This window comes from Chlamydotis macqueenii, chromosome 18, assembly GCF_036417535.1.
Source record: "Chlamydotis macqueenii isolate bChlMac1 chromosome 18, bChlMac1.mat, whole genome shotgun sequence".
NCBI classification, from domain to species: Eukaryota; Metazoa; Chordata; class Aves; order Otidiformes; family Otididae; genus Chlamydotis; species Chlamydotis macqueenii.
In genome coordinates, this window is record NC_141573.1 from 7,166,305 (window position 1) to 7,178,580 (window position 12,276).

At 52.5% G+C, this 12,276-nt stretch overlaps 1 protein-coding gene across 4 annotated transcripts in view; it reads left to right on the forward strand.

The window, feature by feature from the left end:
- SLC38A12 (solute carrier family 38 member 12) overlaps window positions 1–7,619 on the forward strand; it is a 42,632-nt gene extending 35,013 nt beyond the window's left edge. For all 4 annotated transcript variants that reach the window (XM_086762093.1, XM_086762095.1, XM_086762094.1 and 1 more), the window contains one exon: window positions 6,147–7,619. In XM_086762093.1, the coding sequence (XP_086618219.1) occupies window positions 6,147–6,907 (761 nt within the window). In that variant the 3' untranslated portion in view covers window positions 6,908–7,619. The remainder of the gene's footprint in view (window positions 1–6,146) is intronic.
- Window positions 7,620–12,276: the final 4,657 nt, after the last annotated feature.

The following is a 12,276-nucleotide window of genomic DNA, read 5'->3' on the forward strand; positions in this document are numbered from 1 at the left end:
AGGAGTTGTTACCACGGTAGGGAAGGCTACTTGTAAATCTTGGTTATCACGTAGCAAACCCTGCCCCAGACGATGGAGAAAAGCAGGGAAATGATGCCTTTACAGCAGAGAAGCCCTGGTGAAGTGCTTTTGACAGCCAAAAAGTCCTGGTGGTACTTTTTAATAAAGTTTCCCTTGGTGAACGAAATGGGCTCTGCCAGGCCCAAGGCCAGGGCAGTGTCTGGGACGGTTGCAGCAGGAGCTGGCCAAACCTGGCAGAGTGGGTGAGAGGGCAGGGGGAGTGGAGGTGCCTGAGAGGCTTTTTTTTCTTGCTTTCCTGGTAAGCTGCATCATACTTCTGTGATCTTAACGTGCCAACATGTAGCTTTACTTCCCCTGTTGTATGAGCAGCAGTCCCCTGCCAGGTAGACCCTGCCTTAGGCTTTGGGGCAGGGAGGGTAACGCTGTCCCAGCAAGTGCCTGCTGTCCACTAGAGGAAGGAGCCACACTGATGTCCCACAACTTTTGGTCATACGTTGACTGGGAAGTCATTTCCCTCCTCTTCTTCTGACAGCTCTCTCCAGCGAATTGCTGTCTTCTGTGAACATATCCATCTTGCTTTCCCACAGTCTCTGCACTCATAAATCCTTCATCTTCCTTGAGATGGTGTTTTAGGCTCTGTCATTGCCAAGTCTGATCCTTAACTACTCCACCTCCCACATCTGATGGAGCAAGCCTGGTTTTCATGTTACCTCTTTACCTTCCTGTGAAGGCTGGAGAAATTTATCAGTTGCTGCTCTGGAGTTTACAGAGAGCTGGAGGTCAAGAACAAGTGACAGGATATAGCTTCTGCAGGAAAAACTGGGTAACTGAGTTTTAAATTTAGGAATCAATGTCTTCATTTCAGACGCTTTGTTCTGCCAGCATGGTGAACTCCAGCCGTGCTTTAATACTTCAAATGCCACAGCATCCATAACACCTGGCAGTTCCAGAGTTGTACTGGGCTCTTAAACTTGCCCAAAATACTGACAGAAGGCAGCTGGCTCTGAAGGGGGCCACCAGCATCCTGGAGAGATGTCAGTAGTGAAGCAGATAACACAAGTGTTGGGTAGGGATGCAGAAGGTAAGGGCTGTCTTGACATGACGCTGTGCTGCTCAGTACATACAGAGCTCTTGCTTTTATACCCCTCTCCTGAAAGAGCTGCCTAACGTTAAACAAAATGAGATCTGTTCCACTGTTCGGGAGTGGTCTGCTGTGTTTTGGCTTGATTGGAGGATCAGGATCAAGGTTAAGGTGGGGAGAGATCTTCCTCCTTCCAAAGAGAATGGGCTTGGGAAGCTCATGAAAACCTCCTCTTGGAACCCATCATGCCATCTAATGTATGAAAAGGGAAGCGAGTGGTTTGTGTTGTGAAAGGGTGATTCATTATCATTATTTCCTGGCATATTGATTCTCTGCTTCGACAAGAAAGCTCTGTCACACCATCAGCTGGCGGTGATGGATGGCCTTGCCACAAATGTGTCGGCAGCGCAGCGCCGGCACCTGCTTAAACAAATGGCTGGGGGTGGGGACAGGGGAGCAGCCAGGCGTGGGCTGCGGTGTGGCTGTGCACCTCTGCCTCTCTGGATCCCTGGAAGGGATAGCAGGCAGGTACGGGGATGTTCTCACCAGGCTTTCCTCATGGAAGGAGGAATGAGAGTAGGGAGAGCATTGGAGAACATGACGAGCTCTGGTGAATGAGTGCAAGATTGTTCTTCCTCTGTCTTTACCTTTCTGACTCCTAACATGCAGGTGGTTGTCATGTAACCTTTATCTGTTTTACATTGGTTTAAGGTTTTTTTTTTCCCAGTAAATCTTTTAGTTATCCCTGGTTTGTGGCTGCCTGTCCCCGTGCTTTCTAGAGCCAGTAAAACCATCCTTGCTTTAACTAGAGCCAATGCTTTGAAGGTTGATGTTCACTGTTGAACCTGGGAGGCAACATCTGCTTCTGGCCCTTCTTCCTGGGATCACAGGGCAGTTATCCGGTGTCACAGTTCTGCAAACCCTCACTTCTGAGCTTGCTTCCCCCTTGCCAAGCCACCTCTTTCTGAATTACATGACAGAGCATCTCTTTTCTCCCTGTTTCCCAACGTGGTGCAGTTCAGGATCTTCTCCGTTATTTTCTGCATGCCAATAGAGAGAGAGAGACGTGGGGCAGAGGGTGGGACATCTCAAAAGCACAGTGTCTTGCCAGGGATGCAAGGGAGGGTTAAGCCAGAAACTCATTCTAAGCATCAGTTCTTCTTCTAGGAACCTACTGTGATGGGGAAAAACATTTCAGCCTTGGGCTTTTTTTTTTTTTTTTTTTTTTTTTTGCAATAGACTTTCTGCAGAGAGATGAAACTCATGTACAAGACAGCATTTTTCATTTACCAAGGTGTTTGCTCTGACTCTGCAAAACAATCCTTAAAGTTAGAATGGCTAAATTATTTTCACTGCTTCTCTGCAGCTCTGTTATGCTTCTATCAAAGCTCACAAAAATGTATTTTTTAATATCCCCAGACTCCCATATTTCCCAAAGTGCTCTTATTTGGATGTGTGCTCATCCATATTAATCCTTCTTCCACCTGCAAGAACCGTAGCAGAGCTGCCCTGTCTCTGAATCAACATCTTCTGAGTTGAGCAGGACAGGCAGCAGTAGCTGGCTGCAAAGTCTGCTTTGTCTGAGAAGAGCCAGCATTTGTTCCTCAGAGAGGGAGAGGAGGGGTGTGTGGAGGAGGCAATTGGGCAGCACTGATGAGATTCATCACAACTTTTCCTCTACAACATACCCCCTTTTTTTTTTTTTTCCTCCCCACAACTTAATTTACATCCTTCGGTAAAAAGGGTGCTCAAGAGGAGAGAAGATGAGATGAGTTAGATGTGTCCTCTGGGCCTTGTTGATTGCAAAGCTTCCCTGTGATTGTGGGTTTGCAGGGGGGCTGACACTGTTGAAAAATCAGGACAAGGAAAGCAAACCCATCGATTGGTAAAAAACAAGGCTTAAAACAAAGTTTTCATGTAACCCACTAACAATCCATGACAGCATCGCTTTGTTGTTCCGGGTGCTGTTGGTTGTGGTAGGTTGGTTCCAGGTGTTTCATCCCTGGAACATGTTGCTTATACCTCTGTCCTGCGTGTAGAGGAGCAGATCAAGGTGTTTTTATGAACCCATGTCTGACTTTGCCAGGGTCCTGGTGATGCTGTTGGAATAGTGTAGTGTGACTCTGCCTCCAGCCTGCTGCCCCAGGTAGAGGAGGAGGCAAGCAGGAGCTTTGTGTGTACCTGCAGGATCCTGAGCTGCCTCTTGTCTGCTGTCAGAGTCTGTCATCTTCTTTTCATCTTGATTTATCATCCAGCATAACTAGGTTTCAGAGTTTCATTTTTTGGGCTTGCCTCCTCCCAGGGACAGGCAGATAAATCTGGCATGCAAATGTTTTAGCTCTCTGGTTCCAGGAGAGATTCTTCTGCAGCAGCGTGAGAGAAAGCACAACCATTGGGGCAGGGCTGCTTTTGTCTTCTCTTGGACTGGAATTGTGCAAGGGAGGTTTCCAGTTTACCCAGCGCCACCTCTATGAAGGATCATGCTAGGGCAGGAGGAGCACAGCTTGCCTTGTTGGAAACACTGCCAGTTTAGATCTTCGTACTGGATCATCACTCCTTGTATCTGTAATATATTTAATTTCTGAAAGCAGTATTTAAGGAAAAACAAAGGTTATAAATTCTGGCTGCATCCTTTAGGGAATCCCCAGAAATTGTGTTCCTTCAGTGCTCCCTGCCAGAAAAGCACATGTGGAGGCAGAGGAGAGCCTGTGGGTCTCTAACTGGAGAGATGCTTTGAGAATGGGGTGCAAGCCTGGAAGTTCCCCTCAACTGGTCCTGTTAGCACTGGTGTGGAAGGTGGGCATTGAGCCAATGGTGAGAGTGAGTTGGGGGATAAAAATTGTTCACTCTTAGCAGAACAGGTGGAGATTTACTGTCTCGTGTGCAGGGGAAGGGGTATGAGACTGCTGCAGTTACATCTACTCCAGATACAGGACCAGCTCAGGACTGGGCTGCAGAGGCTGACCACCTCTCCCAAGCAAGGAGGAAAGGAACGGTCTCAGCATGTTTCCAGAGCTGCCTAACATGGTTTGTCTTACTGCTTGGGGCACCTTCTCCTCTTCCTTGTAGCCTGTAGCAGGGCGTGCAGCCAATGTCGGATCACCTGGAACACAGCTCTTTCCAGCTATCTTGCTGTAGCAGATATGGCTGGCAAGCATCTCCCCTCCAGGGAGCCACAACAGGGGAGGCACAACAACTGTGCCTGTGTTCACACTGCTCCTCACTTGCTGGCTTGAGTGAAGGCGAAGGGAATTGCACCCCCCCAGAGCAATGAGCCGTTGCTTTCCAGAGCCCTCTATGACTGCTCTTGGGACAGAAAACAGAGCCCAACACTCCCAAAGTGGCCTGACCCGTGTGGTGCTATGAAGGTGCTGTCATCTCTCCAGTCCAGTGTTCATGGACTTGCCCTGTCACTGGGAAACAGCTGGAAGTGAGAGGCTTCCTGAGGCAGCATGAGATGAGATGGCTTGGTAAGGGCTCAGCATGAAGCTGGTGGTTGCTACAGGAATAAAAGGAGGATTGCTGTGAGATGAGAACCTGGGTTTTGGAGAGCGCTGGGGGTCTCGGGAGCCGATGTTCAGTTAAGGTTAAATCCGGTCTCGCTGGGGACAAAAGAGGCTGCGCTCACTGGCTGGTCTGTAACTGTCTTTTCTAGTCTCATCCCTGGCAGGGTTTCCCATCTCCAGTGCCTGTGTCAGGCAGAGCAGCACTGGGCAGGGAGCAAGCCCATGTCCCTGTCACCCCGCTGCGAGCCTGCCCGCCTCACGGTGCCGCCGGCCAGCCTTCTGTGGGCTTGGCCGCAGGACCGCGCGCTGCTCTGTTTAATTCCTCTGGATTTATATTTGTGACATTCAAAGCTGTCCATAGTAGTAGTCTCAGCATTTTGGTTTTTTTTCATTACCTGATAATTCATGGGTCTGCTCTGATGCCTCAGACCAGTGCAGGAGACAGCTCTGTGCGAGCCACAGTGGCCCATCCATTGCCAGCACCAGGCTGTAAATCTTGCTGCTTGCTGCCCTGCCAGGCAGGTTTTTTTCCCCTGCTCCTTGTTAACTCTAGCAGCTGATGATCATCTTTCCCAGGTTGATGTGATTTCTGTGACACTAGAATTAGTTTTCTACTGGTTTTATGTGTCCTGCTAGGAGTAACAGTCTAGCAGTAACTGCTTCTGGCTCAGACTTCCACCAGTGGAGTAAATAAGGGCATTCGCCCAATCTCCTCAATTCATTTTTGTCCGTAGCACGTCGCTTTTTGTGATAAGCTTTGTAAAACGTTGTTCGGCTTTTCCCTGACATCAGTGAAGGGTAGACGAGCAGACTTTGTGCCTAGAAGTGATGAATTTTAATAGCAGTCTTCCAGTGCTGCTTTAGTCCCTTCCAGACTGGCTTCTCCACCCTGGGATTAACTGCAGACAGCCCGTTCCTCCTGCCCAGGAAATGGCTGGCTAGTTCTTGCTCTATCGTGCTTGACAGATCACAGCGACAGCAAAGCTCGATGGTAGCTGCTGCTCCCATCCATCTGCCTGTGCCCGTGGGTGAGGTCTCGGAAACATTAGTCCGGTTGCAAATGTGTAGGAATATTACTGGGGTTGACTGCAGCCGGGTTTAATCTTTTCTTCCTTTAGAGGTCAAAGCTCAAACATCTCTAAGCAATTTCTAAATGGTTCTGTTCAGCCAAGGTGCGTGGCAGAAGCATCCGTGGACCGAGACCCTGAGGGCGATGGGCTCAGCCAGCCGTGGTAGCGTTACTCTTCTGAAGGGCCCGGAGCGGCCGTTCGCTATCGGGGTGGGGATGTGAGTCCCTGCGGGAAGGAGGCTGGAGGGCGATGCCTGCCAAAGGCAGTCCCGAGCCCATTCCCTTATCTGCTGGCGAGCACTGGAAGCAGGTTGTGATTAATTCCTGTGCACCTTGCCTTTGATGTACCGCCTTCTCCAGAGATAAGGAGATGCTCTTGTGGAACAGAGGAGAGTGAGCTGGTGCCAATGGGAGGAGGGTCGTGGGGAGTGCAGACCTGGGCTTGACCTGAAACCTTCTCTCTCTCCAGCTTTCATCCTCATGATTATTCTGGCCCTCATCCGCATCAGCAGAGGCCAAGCTGAAGGTCACCCGTCCATGGCCCAGCTGTCGGGCATCCGCAATCTCTTTGGGGTGTGCGTCTACTCCTTCATGTGCCAGCACTCCCTGCCATCCCTCATCACACCCATCTCCAAGAAGAAGCATGTCAACAAGCTCGTGCTGCTTGATTACATCCTGATCCTGGCTTTCTACAGCCTCCTCTCCTTCACTGCCATTTACTGCTTCCGCAATGACACCCTCATGGACATGTACACGCTCAACTTCACCAACTGCGACATCATCAACGTTGCCTTCATTCGTTACTTCCTGGGCCTCTTCCCCGTCTTCACCATCAGCACCAACTTCCCCATCATCGCAGTGACCCTGCGCAACAACTGGAAGACCCTTTTCCACAGAGAAGGGGGGACCTACCCGTGGGTGGTGGATAGGATTGTCTTTCCTGCCATCACGCTGATTCCCCCAGTGCTGGTGGCTTTCTGCACCCACGATCTGGAGTCCTTGGTGGGGATCACGGGAGCCTATGCCGGGAACGGGATCCAGTATCTCATTCCAGCTTTCCTTGCGTACTGCAGTCGGAAGGACACTCAGCTGGTCTTCGGCAGCGGGACGGTTAACAAGCACCTCTCCCCTTTCCGGCACACCTTCTGGATTGTGTTCGTGCTCATATGGGGCTTTTCTTGCTTTGTGTTTGTGACTGCAAACATTGTCCTGAGCGAGTCAAAACTCTGATGTGGGGGTAGCGGCGTGCTCCCTCCTGAGCTCCAGAGACTTCAGCATTTCAGCTCCCCTCTCTGAGAGTGCAGAGTGGGGGAGAGGCAGCATGAAGGGAAGTTTCCAGGCCATAGGCTTGGTGACACAGGTTAGACCTGGACACAGGCTTTCTTCACTCCATTTTGGGTGTGGATGGAGCGGATCAGCCTTGTTACAGTCCTGGTTCTCAGACCCGCTATCCAAAGCCACGGGGCTGAGCCCTTGGCAGCCTGCACCATTGACCAGTGTCCAGCCATTTCTGCCTTCAGCTCTGTTGGAGCATCGCTTGCTCTGGCCCTGCAGCGGCTCTCTGTGTGCTGCGGGTCTCGGCACACGGGACAGCAGACAGCCTTGGCCGATGGCTGCACTCATCGGCTGAACGTCCCTTCTCCCAAAGGCAGGGAAGTGCTCTGCAGAATCCAGCAGGAGTTTGGGGGAATTGAGTCTCTTCTGTCTGCTGAGACTCCTCCCAACCAACCTCCTGTACCAGCCGAGAGAGGTTAGGGTGGGAATAGCCCTAATTCAGACAAGAATAATTTTGTGTTGTTACATTTTCTTTTTCTAGAGGCATTAACCTGTTTTGTGCACCATGGGTTGCCTGGGATCTACGATCTTTTGCTTAGAGCTGGATTTCTCCAGCCCAGGAGTTTACATTCACACTTCTCATCCTGTCCGGTGCAGCCCCAGCCGGACGGAGTGGTGCCCCTATGCATGCAGGGGTGCAGCTCCTCGCCCCGGAAAGGAAACTGCAGCCTTGCTTCCCTCGGCTCCTGCGTGCAGTCAGTGGCTTCAGCTGGCAGAGCCTTTCTCACCTTTGCACGGGAGCTGATACGACCAGCCAGACCCTGACTGGTGATCAGGATTCCTGTGGGCTGGGGAGGTGCTAATTACCCAGTCCTGACACGCGTGAGGCCTGCAAGAGCTCTGGCTGCGCACGCTGATGCGTTTCCAGCCTCCTGCGCTGGGTAATTAGCCTTGAAACAAGGTGGGTGTTAACTCCAGGGACTGGGCTGGTGCCAGGAGGAAGCGGTGGTGCCCTGGCTCAGCCCTGCCTGCCTGCTGGAGCAGAGCTCCCAGGTGCTGTGGGGGAGCGAAAACTGGAACCCTGTTGGAACTGGGCTTGAATCTCCCCCTCTCTTCTCTTTCTGTACAGGGTTAAGGTCCTGCTCAGCTTATCTGAGAACTAGGCTGCCAGTTACCTCAGGCAGTGCTCTAGGTGAGTGCCTGCTTTTGAGGCTGCTGATGGTCACTGCAACATCACACGGTGACAAACAGCACCGGGTCCTGTGCCCTGAGGCCCTTGGGCGAAGGTCATATGGGTTTTCCGAACAAAAGGAAGAACTTTAAAAGCTTTCACTTGAAATATTTTAACCCCTCTTTATTAAAGCAGGTTCAAAGGCAGGTGCACATCACTGCTGTTAGATCCTCTTGCCCTCTGCACTTGCTGCAGTATTAAGTGTCACCGCTCACTAAAGCAAGCTTTGAACTGCGGCTCTTTTTAATCAAGCTCTGTTTTCAAGTAGGAATTTCTGGTTTCCATATGACCTGAAGTGCTCCTCCTGGGAGGAATATGCAAGTACCTGGAGCTGTATAAAAACACTTCATGGCTTTTAAAGCAAAACCCTGCACCTCTTGAGCCTGAGCACTGCCACTGTGTCCTTGCTGAGCCGCTTGGAGAGGATCTGGGGAGACTGCTTGCCTCCTCTCCAGCTCGATCCTAAACAGGCACTGGCAGCCCTTGCTGGTGAGTTTAAACATCCCCAAGTGCTCCGGGGAAGCTGATGTGGCATCTTCAGTGCCAAATTAACAAGTTAGTGTACAGGTAGCTGGTGCTGATGTCTCATTTAGGAAGAGGTAGGTTGGAGGGCAAATTCATGGGGCAGCTGAGCTGGGAGCCACCTGCGAGGCAGCTGGGCAGAGCGGGAGGGAGGAGCTGGATGCTGGTGAAATGAGCCTTTGGAAAGCGGGAGAGGCTGTGGGGGCTGTTCCTCTGCGCAAGAGCACAGGTGTGGGTTTATGGAAGGGCCCGAGGCCTTTCCTACCGCGCTGTCTGCCCTGGGCTGCCCGTGCTTTGCGAGGCGCCTGGCTCAGCCTCCTTCCCTTCAAGTGCCCATTTCAGTCTCTTGCATTCACATTTCATTGCCAGCCAGAGCGGGGGGCTGTTCTTTATTTCATTTCAACTCGCCTCTCCCTTCCTGCCCCTCTTTCCTCCAGCGCAGCCTCCCGCCTGCCTTGTCTGGGCTGGCAGGAGGGACGGAGCCGTGCCCTGCCCTGCCATCTCTTACAGTTGAAGACGTGCCTTCTCTTCCCTGGCCTGGCTCACCCCCTCCCCTCCTCGCACGCTGCGTGGCAGTGACTTCTAAGGGGCCTTGCTTCTAAGAGCTGCTTTCGGATGCAGTGGCACGGTGAGGGCTCGCGTTTTGGCCCCCAGCCTCTGCTGTGGGACCTTATGGAAAAGGACTGGTCCCCAAGGAGCACGAGTGGTTTCTTAAATAAATAACCACAACTTCCCAGACACCACTGTCCTTGCACCGCAGCAACACAAATCTATCCGAGGAATCGGGGTGATTAACGGAAAGAAGCTCTACAGCAGAGAGAACATTTTTCATATAAAACATGACATAGTTATGCCTTAAAAATTGCTGGAGAAAGTGGGAAGGGGACGGCTCAGCGGAGCCAACGCTGGCTGGGGAGACACAGGGTGACCTCGGTGTGGGGTGGGAGGTCCCTCCTCTTGCACATCACCCGTCAGTCTATTTTTATTTGGCTGTTATCAACAGTTGCAATTCATTATCACAGATTCTCATGTGATGCTTGTCCTGACTGTAATTAGTTTTCAAAAAATGGGATTAAAACCAATAAAGTGCACATTAGACATCTGTTTTAGCCTGGCTTCTTTTCCCACCTCCTTCCTTGTCTCGTGCGTGCACCGAGCAGCTCTTCCTGGAGGGGATGCCCGTGACTGATGGGACTGCGGGCCAAGGAGAAATGGCAAGCGGAGAGGCTAATGGAGACCCTCACCTCTTCTTCTCTATTAGCCTCCTGCAACTCTGGGAGGTAGCTGCAAACTCAATTAAAACATCTGTACTTTCCCCTTCTCAATTATAGCTCCTTACACTTAAAACCAAACAAATTGAATTGCTCCGCTGCCTCAGGCTGCAAAGGCAGTTTCTGCCGACAAATTTATTATCACCATAAAGCGCAGCTTGATTTATGTTAAAATATTAAAACAGATCTTTATGATGGAAATAAACACTTTCTGCTGTGATTCTCTCGAAGGACCTCACAAGCAGAGGAGGATTTCGGGGCTTGGGCTGTAAATCTGAGATCAAACTGGCGTTGAGGATGGATTTGGTCTTTCGCAGCACTTTGAAAAGCAACAGCCAGGGAAAGAAAAATAAAAACCTCGGCTTTAGACAAGGGTTGAACATCACCGAGGAGCAGCGTGTGGCTTGTGAGGGTTTAGCTGTTTAAAGGTTTGTGGGAAGGTGCGCACTGGCCTTTTCCCCGCGCTGGTGTGGGCAGCTGGGCCCTGACCCCAGGAGCTGTTGGCTTGGCCGTGGGGGTGCCAGCAGCCCAAACCCGTGCCCAGGGGCGAAGGGCTGGTTCCACTGGCTCAGCAGTTGGCACCCAGCTGGCTCCTGCTGACCTCCCCAGGCTGCTGTGGGCCCCAGGGCTCTCCCCAGCCCGGGGCGGGCGATGTGCGGCCGTGCAGCAGGACGGGGAGGTGATGTGCTCCGGTGGGCGGAGGGGGCGGATGGGACCCCGGGGAAGGTTTTGTGCCGCGGCTTTGCCCCAGCAAGAGGCAGGAACCAGGAGGCAGCTGTGTGTGCTGCTCCTTCGAGCATCCTTGGGCACAGGCATGGCAACACCCTGCTGTCCCCGTACTGGCACCAGCACTTTCCTGGCCCTGTCTATTTTCTGCTTTGTGATTTAACCAGCTCCCGCTGCCGTGACCTGAGCTACCGTCTCTCCATAGCAGCACCAGCACGTCCTTGCCGTTGGAAACCTCTGCCCGGCGCTGGCCTGCCTTGTTCCCCCTTTCCTTGGCAGGACAGGTCTCGCGATGCCGAGCAGCGGGGACAGTGACAATACCATGTGCCGTGCCGATGCCGCTGCCTGCCCCCGCAGCGGGGCCGAGCCCGGGAGGTGGGTGGCCGGCAGCCGAGCCGGCCGTATTTCTCTTTGCACATAAACGGCAGCCCGCAGTGTCCCAGGGCGGCACGGGTGCCAGAGCCGGCTGAATTAAAAAGTGATTGATTAGACAATTTCACCAAAAAGAAATAATATCCCTCAGCGGCGGTTCAGCACTGAACTACCCAGCTCTGGCTTTGGAAAGCCTGGCCAGAGGGTGCTTCCAGGCTGCGGTTTGCCTGCGGGTTTGTCCCTGCTGCACCCCGGGGTGAGGGGATGCTGCAGGAGCTGCTCAGCTCTTCCTTGGTCTGGGGGGGGGTCACGCAGTTCCCACCCACTCGGCTGCTCGTGCCCCGCTGCCCCATTCGGCTCCTCTCCACCAGTGCCCACGTTAGTGCCCGGTACTGGGAAGCGGAGAAAAATCGGTGCTTTTCCATCCCAAGCAGCACACAAAGATGATATGCAAATACAAATGGGGGGGACCTCAGCACTGGGCGCCTGCGTGGGGCACCCGGCATGGCCCTGGCCTTACAGCGGGGTGGTGACACCTGCCCCAGGGCCACCTCCCCTGGGAGCACCCGCAGCACCCCCGTCCCCCTGTCCCTCGCTGCCCTCGGCCTCCCACAGCAAAGCCCTTCAATAAACCATGAAGCAAATCCATTTGGCCTCTGCTGAGTCACCGGGGACATCACTAATTAATTTAAAATGTGAGTTGGATTTTTTTTAATATAGTTTTTTTTTTTTTTTCTTTTTTTTTTCCTCTTTTCTCCTCCCTTTTGTTCTCACAGCCCCAACCCCAGCTCGGCCCTGACTCCAAGGATGCAGCTGTCTGTGCTGGCCTCCTTGGGCCAGAAAGCCACAGTTTTGGAGCAAAAAAAAAACCCAACAGGTCACGTTGGAGCCTCCTGGGGACCAGCCTGTCACCCCTGGGGGCATCCAGGGTGCTGGGATGGCGAGAGCTGGCCCGGGTGAACGACTGCCATGGCCTGGGACAGCCCGGCAAGGATCCCTGAGTCTTCAACCGGGTTTATTTATTTATGGCCTTTATTTATATACCAGCACCTCCTTCCCTTGCCTCCAGCCTTCGCAGGGGCTGCCAAAGCAATTAAGAGACAATTGCGATGATAAATAAGTAAAGGGAATTAAAGTGCTGGCACTGGTGTGTGGTGGCATTCAGGCTGGGGGATCAAGGGGGAGGGGGGGTGTGTGGGGGG